Source organism: Bufo bufo, chromosome 4 (genome assembly GCF_905171765.1).
Source record: "Bufo bufo chromosome 4, aBufBuf1.1, whole genome shotgun sequence".
NCBI lineage: Eukaryota > Metazoa > Chordata > Amphibia > Anura > Bufonidae > Bufo > Bufo bufo.
Window position 1 is genome coordinate 481,028,676 of NC_053392.1, and position 22,892 is coordinate 481,051,567.

At 40.0% G+C, this 22,892-nt stretch overlaps 1 protein-coding gene across 5 annotated transcripts in view; it reads left to right on the top strand.

Annotated features, from left to right (window-relative positions):
* VIT (vitrin) overlaps positions 1-22,892 on the top strand; it is a 184,448-nt gene that overhangs the window by 55,179 nt on the left and 106,377 nt on the right. For all 5 annotated transcript variants that reach the window (XM_040429529.1, XM_040429533.1, XM_040429530.1 and 2 more), the window contains exon 2: positions 22,304-22,354. In XM_040429529.1, the coding sequence (XP_040285463.1) occupies positions 22,321-22,354 (34 nt within the window). In that variant the 5' untranslated portion in view covers positions 22,304-22,320. The remainder of the gene's footprint in view (positions 1-22,303; positions 22,355-22,892) is intronic.

A 22,892-nucleotide genomic window follows, 5' to 3' on the forward strand; every position in this document is an offset into this window, starting at 1 on the left:
GTGGTCTTTGCCATGGTATTTCAACATTTGCTATTCATCGTTTAGAATTTGCTACAGAAGACTTTGACAAGTGGTGTTTTCAGTGAACTGAAGCAACTACTATGTTCCTTCAATTAAAGATGTTGAAAGTTGCGAGGAGGAGGAGAAAAAAAAAGGACTCATGCTCCCTCGTTCCTTCATTTAGTCAAAGAAAGGTTTATACAAAATGAATGGCGTATATTAGGAAAATTAATGATGTGATAGAATGAAGCTTGGCGCCCTTAGTGGCTCACACTTCGCAAGATAAATTGTTCAGTGATTAAAAGGCGTTGCTAAGTGCGCTGGCATAGTGGCCATCAAAAGGGACCAAATACCAGATGAAATGGCAGGGCCAGAGAATTTGGATGCCAAAAGTAGTTCTTTGTAATAGACAGGAGAAAAAAAATCACATGGATTAAATGAGATGCAGACAAGTCAAGCCTGGCTTCATTTTATCGGTTTCTATCCAACCCTTTACAATTCACTAGTGTCATGTCATGCAGCAGATTTATGGAGATAGAATGACTAAATCTCTAAGTTTCTAAAGTTTGGTGTAAATTGCACAAATAATGTGATTGTTTGAATAAAGCCAATGGGTTAAAGATGTTGGCCATTTTTTGTGTAAGTTATTGATATATAGTATGTTCATCAGCTTTGAGGTAACGCAAAGAACTGTCTCACATGCCTAATCAGCTGCATCAAATATATTATGCTGTGTGATTTGATAAATTTGGCTCAATTTTCGCCTTTTTTAACAAACCTTAAATTCATATAATGTTGTTCATGAAATATCTTCCCCTCACTGACATTTTTTTAAAATTGTTAGATAATAGGAGAAGCCAATTTTTTTGTCTTAAAATATTTTTGTTAGTGTACACAAGCAACATGTCTATTGCATTAAGTTTATTATGCCACTCAGGCAATTCTGATAAATATGGTTCGATTTGTGCCATTTTTGAATGCATACATTTTTGGACATCATTCTCCACAAATTATGTTATTTTTAGTAAGACCTTATGTACATGGACTTGTGCATAGTGCCCAAATGACATCATACAGTGTCCCCATGGCTCCTCATTATGGAGCCACAGGCACTAGACTTGCTACCATATGGTATCTTCCTGGGGCACAAGCATTATTTTTAGGGGGCTTCTTTAATACAGTATTCTCTACGAGTACCAGGGGGTAGGATCAGGAGATATGAAGGCACAAGATTTCTCAAAGCAAAAGCTGTAATAGGTCCTTCCACCTACTATATACCATTAAAAATACTGGAGTCTTCTCATGTGGCCGAAGGGCCTCAGGCATCTATAGTGGTAGCCAATATAGCTACAGGTTATGCGCTACAGTATTACGGATCTGTATCATAGTCATATATCCTATCCAGGACATTCCTGAGGCAAACTGCTTTTCGGGTAACTCTGAACTTTTAACAAAGGTCATAGGGAGAGTAACAGCATTACTTGCAGAAAATACAAGGATGGTTGTCCTGGGAAAATGAGTGTGCTTCTTCTAGACTGAAACTGTAAACACCTCTTTTCCTATGTAATGGGCTAAACCTCCTTCATTTCCGTATTTATAGATTTCTAAAGCAGATATGACTGTGTGTGTCAACAGTTTAACAAGTCTTGCCCTTTTATTGCATCGTTCACACAGCAGTGTTAGTTCGGGCAAACAGTTAAAAGTGTTTGAATGATATTCACCAACATCTGTCAAGACTCGACATTTCTCCCTGAAAAGACTTTCCTTTCAAGACGTTGTATGCTGAAGTACTTATTTTAACTGTACAATCAGAGGTCAAGAAGCAAATCAGAATATATATGGAAATTTCACTTTCAGTACAAGAGTGAGCTGTTGTGTTCCCCATTTCAACTGGTATCAGACACATTCATGATACGGTTTGGTTTCTCCAATAAACTCTATAGTTCAGTCCTCTACAACTGCTTTCATTGCAATACCTTTTTATTTTAGAGCAATGTTCCCCAGTCAGCAGTTCAGGAGCCAGAAGTGTCTCTTGGGTCCAGTATGTGACTCTTAGCAGCTGTTAGGGTATGGTCACACGGTCAGGTTTTCTGATGCAGTTTTGGAAGCCAAATTAAGGAGTGGATCATAAAAGGAGAAACAGTATAAAGGACGGATCTGGCTTATCTTCTTTTTTTAATGATCTCCTGGTTTTAGCACCCAAAACTGCATCCAGAAACCTGACCGTGTGACTGTTCCACTTCAGTTGCATCAGAAAGATAATTCCATAGCTTCGTTGATACCAAGCTGACATCAGAACTGTACCAGAGGGATGTGAAATTAGATTGTAAACCATTTGGAGTCAGAGACTGATGATCTTACATGAACAGTAGCCACTTTCATGGGGGAATGAGGCTAGTTAAAGTAAGTGGATGTCTATGGTGTCAGGAAGGTGGGTTAGGCCACAGCTGCCTGATATTTGGCTAATGAAAACTGCACTGTACAGGCGGTCTGAATTCTTATTGGACGCATGGTATTGCGGTTCTTGACTGCAGCTGGTCACGACCTGAATGGATCACGACCGTGCCGCGTGGTCATACCCTAAGAGTTCAGTGAACTTCCCAAACATCAGACTACCCAATCATCAGCCTATACTGTTGTTGCTAGGTATGTGGGACACACATAAGCATCTGGTAGTGGTATTTGGCAGTTATTACTGAGATAGGGTCAAACTAAAATGTTCTATCATGCCTTTCATAAACAACTTGGTTGGTATGTGAAGGTTGTTGTCCTGCATGACAATGCCATAACTAAATAAACAGCAATTCAGACACATTGATGAGATCTGTCTTTTGGATGAACAACTTCTAAACTAGATATTGTCCCTGATAATGATCAGAAAATCCAACACAGCAGATCATCTTCACAAATGTTTGTTCACAAAAATGGTATAAATTGGTCTTTTCAGCCATCCAAAACCAGCTTTGGATTCTACAGGAAAAGTGCTGGAAATAGTTTGCGGTTCAATTACTTAACCTTAAATTACCCTGAAGTCAGCCCTTGGCTTAATCTTCATTTTAATTGTTGGCATCATGAAAGTGATAATAAAGATTTTGCATGTCAAAACAGCTGGAGTTGGCACCATCAAATCAGGGAACAAAAATGTGAAATATTAACTTGATTGATGACAAATAATAAAGTCCTATAATACGGTACCTCTTGAATGTTAAGCCGTTCTATAGTATTTCAATGAGAAATCCTGTGGCTTTGAAATTCAAATATAAAGATTCCAAGAAAATAATAAAATGCCATTTACTAGATAAATTAGACATATGTTTCTAAACCCTTGGAGACAAGGCAAAGTGGGCACACCCATGTTCCCCTAGCACATACTTTGATGTTCACAGCTTCTGGAACGCAGCACTGTCACATGGTATGACGGGTTGACAGCTTAATACTCAATAGAAATCTATAACAAAGGTACTGAATGAATGTACTGGCACAAATCCATGATCATATTACATATCACAAATCCTATACACTTCCAAAGGGCTTGTATTCATTAACTAAGATTAATAGCCACGTTTCATGCTTGTTATGATTGCCAGTGGGGTTTCTGTAAAAAGGCCACATATAGCAGATATCTGAGATTCAAATCAAGGGTAGCAAAACCAAATGAAAGAATGTAAAGAAATGTTAAATCTGGAAATTAATGAGAAAAGTGAAGAGGACATAACCTTGTCCACAGTGATGGCCAATCTGTAGAACTTTCTGCATACTCCTGAAACAAATAGTCTTGTAGAAATTAGAAAATAAAGAGGGTATCGAAGAGGTCAATTATGGCTGATCTCTTCTGTTTTCTGCTGATATAAAACTGAAGGGTGAGACTTTCTATGGGTGCAGTGATTAGTGTGGTTGTAAACGAGGCTGTCCTTGCAGCCAGGTTGGAGAAAGACCTGTGAATTGAGAGATGGAGAACGAGGAATATGTGCCAGTCTTGATCTCCCTGCACTGGTATGACACATAAGGACAGTGATCCCTAACCTAGAACCTAGACCACTTTCCCTACCTGCTTGCAGTATAAGCCCTACTTGGCAGAACAGCAACTGGACGACAGTCCCTACTGTAAATAAGTGCAGAGTACACCAGTTTCTGACACAGATTATGGTAATAACGGTAGGCTAGACTAAGCCCCACCCCTCCCATGAAGTGCCGCCCCTTTTCTCAACACTTTTTGAAAGCTTAAAAAGTCACAAATTATGAGGCAAATATGCTGCGCGCGATAACTTGAAAAATAATGGCGTAAAGAACTTTGCAAATGTCCCTCATTCTTTCTTTGAAATTAAGGCTGGGGCTACACAGGGACTTTGGGTATGACACACGTTGCATAGCCAGAGATTGCAGTGCAGCACTGCCTACATCACAAGTAATCACTACTAATGTAAATTAATGGAGTTGGGATACAACAGTCACTAGAAATACAGCAGTGTTGTGGCCAAAGTCACCATGTTTAGCCCCAGCCTTAAAGCGGGAATAAAGATTTTTTATCTAGAATTTTATCTGATGCCCACAGCCTTCCTCTGTAAATTGAAGATTCATACTTACCTGCTCCATGTCCATTCCGGCCCTCCCCGCTGACTTCTGCATGTCCATGTTCCCAGACTTTTTACATCCGGGTGTACATGGGCATAGTGACATGCTCCACTGCAGCCAATAACTGGCTTCAGCGGGGATGTTCTTGTGACCATGTCACCAATGAAGCCAGTTATAATCTGCAGCAGAGCTTGGGACCATGCCCATGCACAGCTAGTATTCCAGTTAGATTAAGTTATCCCACATCAAAAGGATAGGGGATGACTATTCTATTGGTGGGGTCTGACTGCTGGGACCCTCACCAATCATAAGAATGAGGGCCCCATAACCCCAAAATTAAGGTAATGGCAGGTCAGTCACGCACACTACCAGTCCATTCGTTCTCTATGGGACTGCTGAAGATAGCTGAATATAAGTGCTCTTTTTTCCAGCAGACAGATGGATGAAGGGTAATGATCATGCTCGACTTCCCACTCCATTAATTTTAGGGATACGGGACCTTCATTTTTGTGATTGGTTGTTGCCCCAGGGGTTGAACCCCTATTGGTCTAATATTTATCCTCTATCTGTGGATGAGGGATAACTTCATATGACCAGAATATCCTTTTACACCTTTATAACCTTAGCTTGCCAAAGGGTTCTAAAGAGCCATCTATGATCTATGTGTAAAGACCATAAAATGGAAGCTAAAAAGGCCCTTAAAGGAAATTATATAGGTATTTTAAGAGTTTACCCCATGAAAAATACTCTACATTTTTAAAACCAGCACTGCATCTGAATTCCTTTGTAGCTGCATGCATTTAGGAATTCTGTATTATTACTGAGTTATTCAATAAAAGGTATCTGTATAGCGCCACCTGCTGTTTGTTCTTTTCCACTAAGGTGGACACATAGTTCCATCTTTCCAACTGCCATCAGCTTTACCTACTGGTAGAAGCTGTGACACACCCCTGAGTTGCGACAAAAATGGTACTCCTACTGAGAAAGCACACGCCCCTGAGCTACCAATCTGAAATCTAGCAGTGCAATTGGAGCAATGAATGGGGAGATCTCTGGATCCATGTGAGGTACAGGGCTGGTTCTAGCTTTGTTAGAAAGATATTGTCATGTACTATATGATGTCCGATTTTCATTATTTTACATTAATCGTTGGATCCCCCCTTTAAATAATTGGAAGTCAGTACTGCAGGATATGAAGATGTCTAACACTATTAACATTTACATTATCATTTAACCTTCAAGTCTAGGAAGGATTATATGCCAACTCCGGCATTCCTCTGAAGGCCTGTACAGGCTTAGGTAGGGGCAGGTCTGAATTTTTCCATGTTAGATACACCTGCGTATAACAGGTTGCATAAATGCCAGGTCTTTCAAGGGCAGATTATTCTGGGCACGTTGCAATAAGCATATCAACTCTAATGTGAGGAACCTAGCTGGTATAAGACAAGTGTAAGCTCTGATGTCTGAACAATGCAAGCAGAGGACAATTACAGGAAACACTTCGGGGGTCATTTATCAAACTAGTGTAAAGTAGAACTGGCTTAGTTGCCCATGGCAACCAATCAGATTGCTCCTTTCATTTTTGACAGTTCCTTTGGAAAATAAAAGGTGGAACCGTATTGGTTGCTATGGGCAACTAAGCCAGTTCTAGTTTACACCAGTTTGATAAATGACCCCCTTCATCTGTACATAGACTACTAATGACAGCAGATACATGACTGAGGCCTCTGGAGCCATGGCATTTACAGGACTTCTCGTACCGGCTACCAACTCCTTCCTACATTGTAACACACTGTCTGGCTTCTGCTCCGTAACTCTGTAATTTCACGGCATCCCAAAATAACAAGCTATATTTATGATGTCTCCGTATCTGCCGTTTCTCAGAATACACCTCAATGTGTAGTTTTAATTACCCGCTGTGAAATGGTATGATACATGATATAATGAATGGCTCGCTCTCACTCTAAAGTAAACTATACTTTACACAACATTTTTGTGGGAACCTCACACTGTACCCTTATGCAATGAAAAATAGCTGTTATATAAAGTAACTGCAGCCCTTCCTCTGGCATGTCCGCTGCGGATTTAGAAATGCATTTGTTTGCTATACTATAAACAGACACAGGACGAAGCCGTAAATTATTCTGCTGTACGAGGTGATGCAGTATATTACTTCATAGAATGTAAGTAGCTTATACGCATTATACTCATTATATAATACAACAATCTAATATAAATTCTATTTTAATTCCTTGACATTTTTCAGGGTATCTGCTTGCTGTCAGTGATTGGGAGCATTCTTCTTTACATTTAAAGACCGCAAAACCCACGCTGATCATGTCCAACTAATGCTTCCATCACTCATTTTTTTCTTGAAAAAAACCCTTTGAATTTTAAGTGTTTTTTTTTTAACCGGTAGGGGCGCACATGTACAGTAATGCTAGATGTGACTTAAGTCTCAGCGCCGTAAACGCACAGCGCTATGATTGGGTGAGTGCAGGAGCTTTGCCTACTCGATCAACAGCAGGGGTCCAACTGTTACTGACAGCCGAGTCCCTGCTGTATAAGACAAGGTATTTCGGTGCCACATAAGAAGACACCAGTATTGCTATATGGCACAAATAGCCCCCAAATTTATACAGACCCTAGATCAGCCCTCAAATTTATACAGGTCACTGTCATCTTGCTGCTCCTCCCAATACTGCGCCCGTTGTGCTCCCTCATGCCCACAACCACTATACTGTCAAAAATAGCAGTGCCAAACAGATAGCCCCCTCCCATAGTAATAAAGCTCCCAAACTGCCCTCAATAGTAATAGTGTCGGCAATAGTGATAATACTCCCCAAGAGTGCCCACGTTAGTAGCAATTCTGTGTCCAATGATAATGCCCCTACAGGTAGGTACCCCAGTAATGAAAATATAACCATGGTGCCCCAGTATTTATAAAGTATCTCCTGCAGTCCCCCCTGTAGTCCTACTGCCACCTGCCGTTAAAACTCCCATGTAGTTCCCGCTGAATTATAATTACCCTTTGTAGTTCCAATTCATATTTATATCTATAAGCCCCCCCAATATAAAATGCTCCTCCGTCCCCACCCCCATAGTGCCAGTATATATATGCCCCCCCGTACAGTATATATATCATAGGTGTGTGCATGGGGTGTGCCAGGTGTGCCTGGCACACCCTAATCAAGCCTCAAAGTTGAGGTTCTGTCACCTCCATGCTGCTGCACTGCCGTCTTCCGCGTCGTTCATCCTGATCTGATCCTTCACTATGTGCCGCATAGAGAAGGACGGACTTGCTCCTCCTCCAGACCTCCCCTGTAACGTACACGTTCGCGTACACACGTTCCGTGACGTCACGCAGAGGCGGAGTCACGGCAACGCTAGGATGAGGCCCGGCCGTGTCACAGCACAGTGCCAGAGCAGAGCCCAGCGTTTTCTCCCAGAACGGGTTCCGGGTGGCAGGTAGGTAGAGTAAGTAAGTTTAAAAATGATTTCTTCTCTCTTTATGAGGCTGCAGCATTTTATTTCACTCCAGGCATTATTAATTTACTTACAGGGTCAGGGCGGCTCAGCTGTATCATCTAACTTAAAGGGTCAAATGTCTACTGCCTACTACTGATTCATAGTTAGTTTAGATTCAAATACAGATTTTTCTGTTTGTTTTAAACTTGGAAGATATACACAGTCTGTTATCCTAAAACAGAATTCCAAAATATGGATCGGTTTGTTATCAAGAAACCAAAAAAAGCCAATACCTCAGACTCGGTGGCTAACACTGTGCCTGAGTATGTTGCTGATACAAGAAGAAGATATTTCTGTCGATTCCGATCAGTGCAGTTTACACTCTGAAAATGTATCAATTGATGACGCAGTGTGTAGCAGTGTATTACAAGCGTCAAGTCTTGATTAAGCTAAGGATGTTTTTTTTTATGTCTGTGAAGGTTCTCATTTATCCAGGTCATGGTATATCTGTAAAGAATAAATCAAGGCAACTGGACTTACTGTAGATTTCTTGAAAACGTTTCACTCGTTCTTCCAACGAGCTTTCTCAATTCTGAGTGACTGTACAAGAATTCTCTGGGAATAAATGTGTAACTGAATCAACATCTGGTAATTATACCCAGCATGGGGTCAGAGGTCATTATACCCAGCATGGGGTCAAAGGTGTTGATTCCATTATCCTAATTGGAGTCAGTAGGTGATAATGACCTCCCAGAAAAAGGTGTCAAGACAGCATTGTACAGTTGCAAGAAAAAGTATGTGAACCCTTTGGAATTATATGGATTTCTGCACAAATTGGTCATAAAATGTGATCTGATCTTCATCTAGCTCACAACAATAGACAATCACAGGCTGCTTAAACTAATAACACGCAAAGAATTAAATGTTACCATGTTTTTATTGAACACACCATGTAAACATTCACAGTGCAGGTGGAAAAAGTATGTGAACCCCTAGACTAATGACATCTCCAAGAGCTAATTGGAGTGAGGTGTCACTCAACTGGAGTCCAATCAATGAAATGAGATTGGAGGTGTTGTTTACAGCTGCCCTATAAAAAACACACACCAGTTCTAGGTTTGCTTTTCACAAGAAGCATTGCCTGATGTGAATGATGCCTCGCACAAAAGAGCTCTCAGAAGACCTACGATTAAGAATTGTTGACTTGCATAAAGCTGGAAAGGGTTATAAAAGTATCTCCAAAAGCCTTGCTGTTCATCAGTCCACGATAAGACAAATTGTCTATAAATGGAGAAAGTTCAGCACTGCTGCTACTCTCCCTAGGAGTGGCCGTCCTGTAAAGATGACTGCAAGAGCACAGCGCAGACTGCTCAATGAGGTGAAGAAGAATCCTTACAAAAGTCTCTGGCATATGCTAACATCCCTGTTAGCGAATGTACAATATGTAAAACACTAAACAAGAATGGATTTCATGGGAGGATACCACAGAGGAAGCCACTGCTGTCCAAAAAAAACATTGCTGCACATTTACAGTTTGCACAAGAGCACCTGGATGTTCCACAGCAGTACTGGCAAAATATTCCGTGGACAGATGAAACCAAAGTTGAGTTGTTTGGAAGAAACACACAATACTAGTGTGTGGAGAAAAAGAGGCACAGCACACCAACATCAAAACCTCATCCCAACTGTGAAGAATGGTGGTGGGGGCATCATGGTTTGGGGCTGCTTTTCTGCGTCAGGGCCTGGACGGATTACTATCATCAAAGGAAAAATGAATTCTTAAGTTTATCAAGACATTTTTCAGGAGAACATAAGGCCATCTGTCCACCAGCTGAAGCTCAACAGAAGATGGTTGTTGCAACAGGACAACGACCTAAAACATAGAAGTAAATCAACAACAGAATGGCTTAAACAGAAGAAAATATGCCTTCTGGAGTGGCCCAGTCAGAGTCCTGACCACAACCCGATTGAGATGCTGTGGCATGACCTCAAGAAAGCGATTCACACCAGACATCCCAAGAATATTGCTGAACTGAAACAGTTCTGTAAAGAGCAATGGTCAAGAATTACTCCTGACCGTTGTGCACGTGTGATCTGCAACTACATGAAACGTTTGGTTGAAGTTATTGCTGCCAAAGGAGGTTTAACCAGTTATTAAATCCAAGGGTTCACATACTTTTTCCACCTGCACTGTGAATGTTTACATGGTGTGTTCAATAAAAACATTTTAACATTTAATTCTTTGTGTGTTATTAGTTTAAGCAGACTGTGATTGTCTATTGTTGTGAGCTAGATGAAGATCAGATCACATTTTATGACCAATTTGTGCAGAAATTCCAAAGGGTTCACATACTTTTTCTTGCAACTGTATGTGGCAGACAATAGATGTCTAACCCCTCCGCCTCTATTCAGTTACATATTTATTCCCAGAGAGTTCTTGTACAGTCACTCAGAATTGAGAAAGCTCGTTGGAAGAACGAGTGAAACGTTTTCAAGAAATCTACAGTAAGTCCAGTTGCCTTGATTTATTCTTTACAGATTTTTTTTTTTTCAGTTCAGAACAGAGCACTTAATATTCAAAGCCATCAGACATACATACTGATGAACCAGAACCAATGTGTAGTTCCAGTGAGTGCCAAGCGGCAGGTCATGACCAAACAGAACACATTACATATTTTAGTTCACGTCTTTGTTCAACAAAGCAATCAAACATAGCAGCTGATGATCCAGTCTGTAGTGTTCCCCAAAACAGATTTGAACGCCAGAATCGAGTAGCTAGAGGCCCTTATCAGCCGAAACTGAACATGTTTCCGAGAACTAAAATAGGGAATAAAGAAAGAAATTTTCAGAATGATTGGTATGGAAAATACAGGTGGCTCGAATACAGTCCAGCAAAAGATGCCGCATTTTGTTTCTACTGCCGTTACTTTTCTTCTAATGATGCCACACAATACACTGCGTGCAGAATTATTAGGCAAATGGGTATTTTGACCACATCATCCTCTTTATGCATGTTGTCTTACTCCAAGGTGTATAGGCTCGAAAGCCTACTACCAATTAAGCATATTAGGTGATGTGCATCTCTGTAATGAGAAGGGGTGTGGTCTAATGACATCAACACCCTACACCCTATATAAAAGTATGTGAACCCCTAGACTAATGACATCTCCAAGAGCTAATTGGAGTGAGGTGTCACTCAACTGGAGTCCAATCAATGAAATGAGATTGGAGGTGTTGTTTACAGCTGCCCTATAAAAAACACACACCAGTTCTAGGTTTGCTTTTCACAAGAAGCATTGCCTGATGTGAATGATGCCTCGCACAAAAGAGCTCTCAGAAGACCTACGATTAAGAATTGTTGACTTGCATAAAGCTGGAAAGGGTTATAAAAGTATCTCCAAAAGCCTTGCTGTTCATCAGTCCACGATAAGACAAATTGTCTATAAATGGAGAAAGTTCAGCACTGCTGCTACTCTCCCTAGGAGTGGCCGTCCTGTAAAGATGACTGCAAGAGCACAGCGCAGACTGCTCAATGAGGTGAAGAAGAATCCTTACAAAAGTCTCTGGCATATGCTAACATCCCTGTTAGCGAATGTACAATATGTAAAACACTAAACAAGAATGGATTTCATGGGAGGATACCACAGAGGAAGCCACTGCTGTCCAAAAAAAACATTGCTGCACATTTACAGTTTGCACAAGAGCACCTGGATGTTCCACAGCAGTACTGGCAAAATATTCCGTGGACAGATGAAACCAAAGTTGAGTTGTTTGGAAGAAACACACAATACTAGTGTGTGGAGAAAAAGAGGCACAGCACACCAACATCAAAACCTCATCCCAACTGTGAAGAATGGTGGTGGGGGCATCATGGTTTGGGGCTGCTTTTCTGCGTCAGGGCCTGGACGGATTACTATCATCAAAGGAAAAATGAATTCTTAAGTTTATCAAGACATTTTTCAGGAGAACATAAGGCCATCTGTCCACCAGCTGAAGCTCAACAGAAGATGGTTGTTGCAACAGGACAACGACCTAAAACATAGAAGTAAATCAACAACAGAATGGCTTAAACAGAAGAAAATATGCCTTCTGGAGTGGCCCAGTCAGAGTCCTGACCACAACCCGATTGAGATGCTGTGGCATGACCTCAAGAAAGCGATTCACACCAGACATCCCAAGAATATTGCTGAACTGAAACAGTTCTGTAAAGAGCAATGGTCAAGAATTACTCCTGACCGTTGTGCACGTGTGATCTGCAACTACATGAAACGTTTGGTTGAAGTTATTGCTGCCAAAGGAGGTTTAACCAGTTATTAAATCCAAGGGTTCACATACTTTTTCCACCTGCACTGTGAATGTTTACATGGTGTGTTCAATAAAAACATTTTAACATTTAATTCTTTGTGTGTTATTAGTTTAAGCAGACTGTGATTGTCTATTGTTGTGAGCTAGATGAAGATCAGATCACATTTTATGACCAATTTGTGCAGAAATTCCAAAGGGTTCACATACTTTTTCTTGCAACTGTATGTGGCAGACAATAGATGTCTAACCCCTCCGCCTCTATTCAGTTACATATTTATTCCCAGAGAGTTCTTGTACAGTCACTCAGAATTGAGAAAGCTCGTTGGAAGAACGAGTGAAACGTTTTCAAGAAATCTACAGTAAGTCCAGTTGCCTTGATTTATTCTTTACAGATTTTTTTTTTTTTCAGTTCAGAACAGAGCACTTAATATTCAAAGCCATCAGACATACATACTGATGAAGCAGAACCAATGTGTAGTTCCAGTGAGTGCCAAGCGGCAGGTCATGACCAAACAGAACACATTACATATTTTAGTTCACGTCTTTGTTCAACAAAGCAATCAAACATAGCAGCTGATGATCCAGTCTGTAGTGTTCCCCAAAACAGATTTGAACGCCAGAATCGAGTAGCTAGAGGCCCTTATCAGCTGAAACTGAACATGTTTCCGAGAACTAAAATAGGGAATAAAGAAAGAAATTTTCAGAATGATTGGTATGGAAAATACAGGTGGCTCGAATACAGTCCAGCAAAAGATGCCGCATTTTGTTTCTACTGCCGTTACTTTTCTTCTAATGATGCCACACAATACACTGCGTGCAGAATTATTAGGCAAATGGGTATTTTGACCACATCATCCTCTTTATGCATGTTGTCTTACTCCAAGGTGTATAGGCTCGAAAGCCTACTACCAATTAAGCATATTAGGTGATGTGCATCTCTGTAATGAGAAGGGGTGTGGTCTAATGACATCAACACCCTATATCAGGTGTGCATAATTATTAGGCAACTTCCTTTCCTTTGGCAAAATGGGTCAAAAGAAGGACTTGACAGGCTCAGAAAAGTCAAAAATAGTGAGATATCTTGCAGAGGGATGCAGCACTCTTAAAATTGCAAAGCTTTTGAAGCGTGATCATCGAACAATCAAGCGTTTCATTCAAAATAGTCAACAGGGTCGCAAGAAGCGTGTGGAAAAACCAAGGCGCAAAATAACTGCCCATGAACTGAGAAAAGTCAAGCGTGCAGCTGCCAAGATGCCACTTGCCACCAGTTTGGCCATATTTCAGAGCTGCAACATCACTGGAGTGCCCAAAAGCACAAGGTGTGCAATACTCAGAGACATGGCCAAGGTAAGAAAGGCTGAAAGACGACCACCACTGAACAAGACACACAAGCTGAAACGTCAAGACTGATTTTTCTAAGGTTTTATGGACTGATGAAATGAGAGTGAGTCTTGATGGGCCAGATGGATGGGCCCGTGGCTGGATTGGTAAAGGGCAGAGAGCTCCAGTCCGACTCAGACGCCAGCAAGGTGGAGGTGGAGTACTGGTTTGGGCTGGTATCATCAAAGATGAGCTTGTGGGGCCTTTTCGGGTTGAGGATGGAGTCAAGCTCAACTCCCAGTCCTACTGCCAGTTTCTGGAAGACACCTTCTTCAAGCAGTGGTACAGGAAGAAGTCTGCATCCTTCCAGAAAAACATGATTTTCATGCAGGACAATGCTCCATCACACGCGTCCAAGTACTCCACAACGTGGCTGGCAAGAAAGGGTATAAAAGAAGAAAATCTAATGACATGGCCTCCTTGTTCACCTGATCTGAACCCCATTGAGAACCTGTGGTCCATCATCAAATGTGAGATTTACAAGGAGGGAAAACAGTACACCTCTCTGAACAGTGTCTGGGAGGATGTGGTTGCTGCTGCACGCAATGTTGATGGTGAACAGATCAAAACACTGACAGAATCCATGGATGGCAGGCTTTTGAGTGTCCTTGCAAAGAAAGGTGGCTATATTGGTCACTGATTTGTTTTTGTTTTGTTTTTGAATGTCAGAAATGTATATTTGTGAATGTTGAGATGTTATATTGGTTTCACTGGTAAAAATAAATAATTGAAATGGGTATATATTTGTTTTTTGTTAAGTTGCCTAATAATCATGCACAGTAATAGTCACCTGCACACACAGATATCCCCCTAAAATAGCTAAAACTAAAAACAAACTAAAAACTACTTCCAAAAATATTCAGCTTTGATATTAATGAGTTTTTTGGGTTCATTGAGAACATGGTTGTTGTTCAATAATAAAATTAATCCTCAAAAATACAACTTGCCTAATAATTCTGCGCTCCCTGTAAGGTCACGCTGATCCAGCCTTTATTGAAAAGGGATTCAGAAACTGGCACAGGGCTAATGAATGTTTTAAAACTCACCAACAATCAAAATCTCATATGCTGAGAACTTCTGCATGGTCAAGCTTTAGTGACGGAAAACCTATTGATGTGTTACTAGATGAGAGCAAGAAAGTTTATCCATCAAAAAAATAAGAAAGGTGCTAGAACAGAAATCTCATGAAGCAACTGATTGACATTGTTCGGTGTTTGGCAACAGGTGGCAGACCATTTCAGGTCACAATGAAAAAAACGATAGCCACGAGAGAGGTTTATTTCTGAATATTGTCAATCTACTAAAAAAATATGATCAAGAATCTCTTCGAAATGCTACATATCTGAGTAACCGCATCCAGAATGATTTATTTAATTATGGCCTTACATAATATTGTGCAACAAAAAATAGTGTCAGTAATAAATGGAAAAATGATCTCAATAATTGCAGATGATACTGCTGACTGTGGACACTATGAACAGATGTCTGTACAATATTTTAATAATGAACAGCAAAGTCCAGTTGAGCATTTTGTTTAAATTCAAAGGCTCTTAAAAGTTGATGCTCAGTCGATTTGTGACCAAATAAATAATGTTCTTGAAATTATTAAAACCGACTGGTCATCAGTGATCTCTGTGTGCTTTAATGGAGCATCTACTATGTCTGGATGCACTGCAGGTGTTCAGAGGAAATGTAAAGATAAAAACCATGAAATACTCTATGTACACTGCTATGCACATTGTTTAAACCTTGTCCTAGTTGATGCATGCACCTCAAGTAGACAAAACAGAACGGTGTTTGACTTCTTTGGCATGATGCAGACTCTTTATGCCTTCATGGAGGGAGGTCCTGTGAGACATGCTGCAATGAAGAAGATTTCTCAAGAAGTGGGAACTCAGTTGAAGGCTCTAAAGTCACTGTCAAACACAAGGTGGGCATGCAGAGCAGAAGCAGTGGCTGCAGTAAAAGAAAACATTTCAGCTATTTTATAGGCTTTAAATGAGATCATTGAATCAAGTCGCTTAGCTGATGCTAAAATAAAAGCAAGGGGCCTTATTTGTGAATTAAATTCTTTCAAGTTTATCTTTGCTCTGCACATGATGCACCCTATTCTCCAAATGGTGGTAAAAGTTAGCAAGACTCTGCAAGCATCAAATCTCAACTTGCTTACTGCAATGACAGTGGTGAAAAGCCTGTGCAACTCCTTGGTTTCCATGAGAAGTTACCCAGATTATTTTCAGTCCATTTTCCATGACTGTGAAAAAAAAGTGTGCCGAAAATAATATCGCCATTCCCCCAGTTAGGAAGAGAAAACCTTCTGTCCTTCTTGATGAAGCAGCAGCACAGTCTCAGTATCACTATGAAACACAAGAGGAGCAAGAGAGGATAGCTTCATTTTACCCACTACTGGATTCATTGATAACTGGTATCGACCAGCGATTTGAACAGGAGTCGTGTGATATTGTAACTGCAGTAGGGAAACTGCTAAGCTTGGAGATTCCTAAAGGTGACCTAGAAATCCTTGCCAACAAATTGAGGGTGTCAGTGGATGAATTGGAAGCAGAAGCCACACTGCTAAGGGAGTATGATGGACCTACTCCTAAAGGTTGTACCACAAATACCATCAAAGTGTGGCTTGATTGGTTTAAAGAATCAGATCGATCCAACACATTTAATGCTTATTATAAGTGTGTTCAGTGCTTTACAGTGTTACCTGTGACAAGCTGTTCATGTGAAAGAGCCTTATTAAAACTGACACATGTAAAAACCAAACTGAGGAGTACAATGTCCCAAAAACGCCTGGATGCACTCAGGATATTATATATTGAGCAAGAATTGGCTTGGTCGGCTACTTATAACTAGGTCATTGAAGAATTTACAGGTGAAACTCGAAAAATTAGAATATCGTGCAAAGTTCATTTATTTCAGTAATGCAACTTAAAAGGTGAAACTAATATATGAGATAAACTCATTACATGCAAAGTGAGATATTTCAAGCCTTTATTTGTTATTATTTGGATGATTATGGCTTACAGCTTTTGAAACCCCAAAGTCACAATTTTGAGGTACCCTTTGCTCAGGGGATATGGATTAATTAGCTGACTAGAGTGTGACACTTTGAGCCTAGAACATTGAACCTTTTCACAAAATTCTAATTTTAAGCTGCATTAATGCAACTCCTTTTAAGTTGCATTACTGAAATGAATGGACTTTTGCACGATATTCTAATTTTTTGAGTTTCACCTGTATTCCATAACACCTTCTGTGCGATGTCTTCTTCTCTAGAGCATAAAGATGAGGAAAAATTAGCATGTACCAAGCACTTTGTGTAAAAATGTTTACTTAGATTTGTTACAGTTATAACAGCTTATTTATTTTAAATGTTTTTTTTAAGTTAAAAAATGTTAAATGTTTGTTTACATTGCTAAATGCTTATTTAATAAAAAAATGTTTCAATATAGTTTTAAAATGTTTGTTTATATTGATAATTATGTGAGTGCAGGTCTGTATGTATGTATGCAGAGTGTATTTGTGTATATATATGTGTGTGTGTGTATGTGTATATAATATATATATATATGACCAACTTCACCCGCACCTACTGTCCTTCTCCCATACCATGTAGATTGTAAGCCCTCACGGGCAGGGCCCTCTCTCCTTCTGTACCAGTCTGTAACTCGTTTTGTTTATGATTAGTGTAATTGTCTGTATTATGTATGTGCACCACTTATCATATGTACAGCGCTATGGAATGAATGGCGCTTTAATAATAAATAATAATAATATATTTACATACATACACACGCACGCGCGGCATGTGTGTTTGTCCTTTAGGGTGCACACCCCAATGCAATAGGCTGCGCACGCCTATGATATATATAATGCTCTCCCTGTAATGCCAGTAGATAATGATCCCCCCTGGTAGTGCCAGTATATAATGCCCCTCCATGCCCTCTGTAATTCTAGTTATATATAATGGTTCCCCCCTTGGTTCCCCCAGTAGATAAGGATCCCCTTTTTAGTGCCAGTTATATATAATGCTCCTCCCTCCTTGGTGCCCCCCATTGGTGTCCAGCTCTGTAGTGCCTTGTATATATAATGCGTCCCCTCCCTTCCTTGCTGCTCCAAATAGTGGTGACCTAGTGTAAAAAATATAAAACATACTTGCCTCACTCTCTTTCCCCCACTGCCGCCTGCAATGCAGGCAATAGCCTGAGCTGTAGCCTGTGTTTCTGCGTCCCAGGGCAGGCAGTCCCAATGACATCATGACTCCTGTGCCTGGTCTTGTGCCATCATGTGATCACACGAGACTTGACGCAGGAAGTCGCAGTGATGTCATTGCGATCTCTTGCACCCATCTACTGCCTTATAGGCTTCAGGCTTGCGGCCTATGATGCGGAGTGGCTGCAAAAGGAGCTGTGATTGCACCATCCATTATTAGTAGTAGGTGCAGCCTAGGCGGGCGCCAACCCTAACCTACTCAGCTTCCCAGTCCTGCAATCACTGATGCTGGCGCATTAAACCCTTGCATGCTGCAGTCAGTTTTAGAGAGTACGGGCTCCCTCTCAGTCCCCATTAGGTCCCCATGCTGAGGTAATGGGGACCCGATGACTACTATGGCAGCCCGATGCCTTGCACAGGCATAAGAGCCTGTCAGCTACGGAAGCCTATGAGATCAAGGTACACCTACACTGTGGCATGTGTTGCGCGGCATTCATGTTGCCAAAATGTTCTGTGACATTTTTTGTAATGATAGTCAATAGTGTCACACTGCGACATGCTGCCACTGCAACAGTCACACATCAATCCATCAATCAATTTTTTTGTGGCTGTCGTGTTGCAGTCATAGCGACACCATTGAGCATCATTATAAAAAATGTTGCGTGACTTTTCTGTGACAAGAAGTTGCGCAACACATGTCGTTGTGTAGCCCTAGCCTAAAAGCTGACAGGCAAAGCGTTACAATACACAATGTATTGTAATACACAAAGTTGACAAAAACAATAAGTAAAAAAAAAGACCCCTTTCCCATAATCAGGTCATATAAAATTGTAAAAAAGTAAAACAGACATATTAGATATCGCTGCATCTGTAATGAACAGCTTTATAAAAATATCACATGATCTACCCGTCAGGTGAACGCCATAAAAAAAAACTAGGCCAAAACAGCCATTTTTTTGTCACCTTGCCTCACAAAAAGTATAATATCAAGGGAACAAAAAGTACTATGCACCCCAAAATAGTACCTCATCCCGCAAAAATGTAGCCCCCACACAAGACAATTGTCTGAAAAATAAAAAAATATGGCACTCAGAAAATAGCACTGCAAAAACATGATTTCGTTTTAAAAATGCTTTTCGTAAAAGAAGTAAAACATAAAAAAAACGATATAAAATTGGTATCTCTGTAATCATACTTACAAGCAGAATAAAGATAACGTGTCATTTTTTCTGGTGCATGCCACAATAACAAACCCCAAAAAGAAGTTTATCCTTCTTCCCAAAAAGCTAAATAAAAAGTGACCAAAAAGTCATACCCCCCCAAAAAAACAATGATGATGGCAACTCATCCCACAAAAAATAAGCCCTCACACAGTTCCGTGAGAGAAACATACACGTATGGTTGTCAGAAAATGGCTTATAAATGTATGGTTGTCAGAAAATGGCTGTACTGGTACCCCAGAGACTGTTCAATAGCAACTTAGCACCCATAAATAAATCCATCACAATCTGTGCTGCAAAAGCCAAATGGCGGTCTTTCCCTTCTGAATCCTGCAGTATAAATAGCATTTTACCTCCACACTTATGGCATTTCAACATCCAGTAGAACCCACCTAACAATTTAAAGGGCAGGGTGTGTCTCAGATGGCATGTGCTGGGCACAACATATTGGCCACTGAAATGGCATATCTGTGGAAAAATTGCAATTTTCACTTTACACCATGAGCTGCGAATTAATTTTTGCAATACACCTGTGGGGTCCAAATGCTCACGAAACCCCTTTGTAAATTCTCTGACAAGTGTGGTTTCTAAAATGGGGTCACTTCTTGGGGCTTCTTTATTATATTCCACCTCAGAGCCTCTGCAGTTGTCGGACAGTGCTGTATAAGTCACCAATCTAGGCCTGAAATGCACATGGCTCTCTTTTTCTTCTGAGCCCTGCAATGTGCCCATACAGCACTTAATAACCATATATGGGGTGCTGTCATATTCAGGAGGAAATGGGTAACAAATTATGGGGTAAAGCAACATTTTCTTGTAAAATATGTCATTTTTCATTTTCATGGCCAAGTGTTAATGAAATCTATGAAACACCTGTTCACTGCACACCTTGAAAAATTCCTTGAGGGGTCACATCTTGGGGGGATTCTAGTGTAGGAGTACCTCAGGGTGTCTTCAAATGCAACATGGCACCTGAAAATTATTCCAGTGAAATCTGCCCTCCAAAAGTCATATGGTGCTCCTTCCATTGTGAGCTTTGCTGTGTCCCCAAACAGCAGTTTATGACCACATATGTGTTTCAGCATTCAGGAGAAAATGGGTACCAAACTGTGGGGTACATTTTCTCCTGTTACCTCCTGTGAAAATAAAAAATTTGGGCCTAAAGTGACATTTTCTTGTAAAATATGTAATTTTTCATTTTCGCGCCAAGTTTTTCCAAATTCTATGAAACGCCTGTTTGGCCAAGATGCTCACTGCACCCCTTGAAAAATTCCTTGGGGGTGTAGTTTCCAAAATTGTGTCACTTTTTGAGAGCTTCCACTCTAGGAGTACCTCAGGGTGTCTTCAAATGTGACATGGCCCCAGAAAATTATTCAAGTGAAATCTTCTCTCCAAAAGTTTTATGGTGCGTCTTCACTTCTGAGTTTTGCTGTGTGCCCACACAACAGTTTATGACCACATATAGGGTGTTGCCACATACAGGACAAAATGGGTAACGAATTGAGTGCTGCATTTTCCCCTGTTACCCCAGATTTTAAAAAATTGGCCTGGGATTAGTACTGAAGTGGTTAAAACTATTTTAGTGGCATTTTTCAAGAAATGCCACACCTAGAGTTTGCTGTGGTTTGCAAAAAATGTCACTGAACCAAAAAATGCCACATAAATGCATTTTATATTTTATCTATAGACCTTTATGTAACATCTAGCCACAGTATTTTTGGGGAAGAAAAATGTATGAAATAAGGGATGAAAAATGCATTTGAATTTATTTTTTTGCATGAAACCAGTTGTAGTTCCTTGGCACCACAGCTAATTTTTGCTTTTTTTGCCTTAACTTTTCCCTTCCTGCCTCCTATGATCCATATATATATATTATTACATTGACATATGTGGAAGAGCTTGTTTTTTTTAAAGTGTAACTGTCATTCTATTTTTATTTTTGTAATGTATAGCGGCAGTGATGCTGACCATTTTTGTAATATACTTTACTGAGATCATACATTTCTATTAAAATAAATAGCTCTAAAGTGGCCTATTTTGAGCCTTAGCAATGCACCTTGGTCTTCTGTTTAGGCCTCTTGCACACGACCGAATGGCTTTTTCAGTATTTTGCGGTCTGCAGAAAAACGGAAAATGCAAAAAATACGGATGACGTCCGTGTGCATTCCGTTTTTTGCGAAACGGAACAGCTAGCCCCTGATAAAACAGTACTATCCTTGTCCGTTTTTTTTTGCGGATCCGTTGAAATGAATGGTTCCGTATATTGTCCTTATACGGAACGCAAAAAACGGAACGTAAACAGAAAAAAAAAGTTTGTCTGCAAGAGGCCATACATAACAGTGGAGATCTGCTCAACACTGACTGTATTATGTAAACAGAAGACAGAGGAGCGTTGCTAAGGCTCAAAATGGGCCACTTTAGAGCTATTTTTCTAATAGACATGTACAATTTCACTAATTAAAGTATATTACAAAAATAAAATTACACAAATAAAAATAGAACAACAGTTACACTATAAATAATTGAATGTACCATATAGAGTATATAGAGCTTTTCCATTTTCCAATGTGCTATTAAAATGTAGAGTATTACATAATGTTTGATTATACAATTATTAACCTGTATTCACATAGACTTGGAATGGTTCATTACAGTTTCCCAGTACAAGCATGTAAACACCGGGTGTGTGCAAATTTAGACCAGGCTCGTGTAACCAACCTTTTTTTTTTTTTTTTTTTAATGGTCCAAAAGGTATAAGTTACAAAAACCATAAAAAGGCTGAGACCAAGTACTGTCCTCTCTACTGTTTACAGTGCAAATAATTCATATCCAACATAATTAACATGAAGGGGAACATTTGTGTCCATCCTCTATTTACATAGCACTGACATATTTTGCAGTGTTCTACAGAGCATCTATTCATTCTAACAGTTAAAAATCCCTCCATCAAATTTTCCCACCACATACAGGATTTCATTTTCATTTTCTCCTCAATCTTCTACAGTCTAGGACACATGGCCATATGATATATATTATCGGAATTTTTAATTAAGATTATTTTGAACGTATGAGATAAGATTCTAAATTTAATCGGAAATTTTGTATGAATTTGTAAATATTTCTTTGTTTCTTTTCAGTTATCACTCTTTTTCCTATGATGAAGGAGAAGATTTCTGCAGTTCTATTGGGTGAGTCTTCTAAGACTTTCAGTTTAATGATGAGTTAGTAACTATACTATGAATGCCAACGCAACTTTAAAGGGCATCTGTCAGCAGATTTGTACCTATGAAACTGGCTGACCTGTTACATGTGCACTCGGCAGCTGAAGTCATATGTGTTGGTCCCATGTTCATGTGTGCCCGCATTTCTGAAAAAAAAAAGAAAATATATTTTTTTATATATATATATGCAAATGAGCCTCTAGGAGCAATAGGGGCGTCACAGTTACACCTAGAGGCTCAGCTCGATCTGCATCTGACGCGCCCTCTGCACTTTGACAAGGGGCAAGTGTGAAGACGTTTTCAGTGCCTGGCCCTGTCAAAGTGCAGAGGGAGCAGCAGATGTAGAAAGAGAAGAGCCTCTAGGTGTAATGGCAACGCCCCCATTGCTCTTAAAGGCTCATCTGCATACATTAAAATATAATTTTATCTCAGCAATGCAGGCACATATGAACATGGGACAAACACAGATGCCTTCAGCTGATAGATGTTCTTTAATTCTTTAATT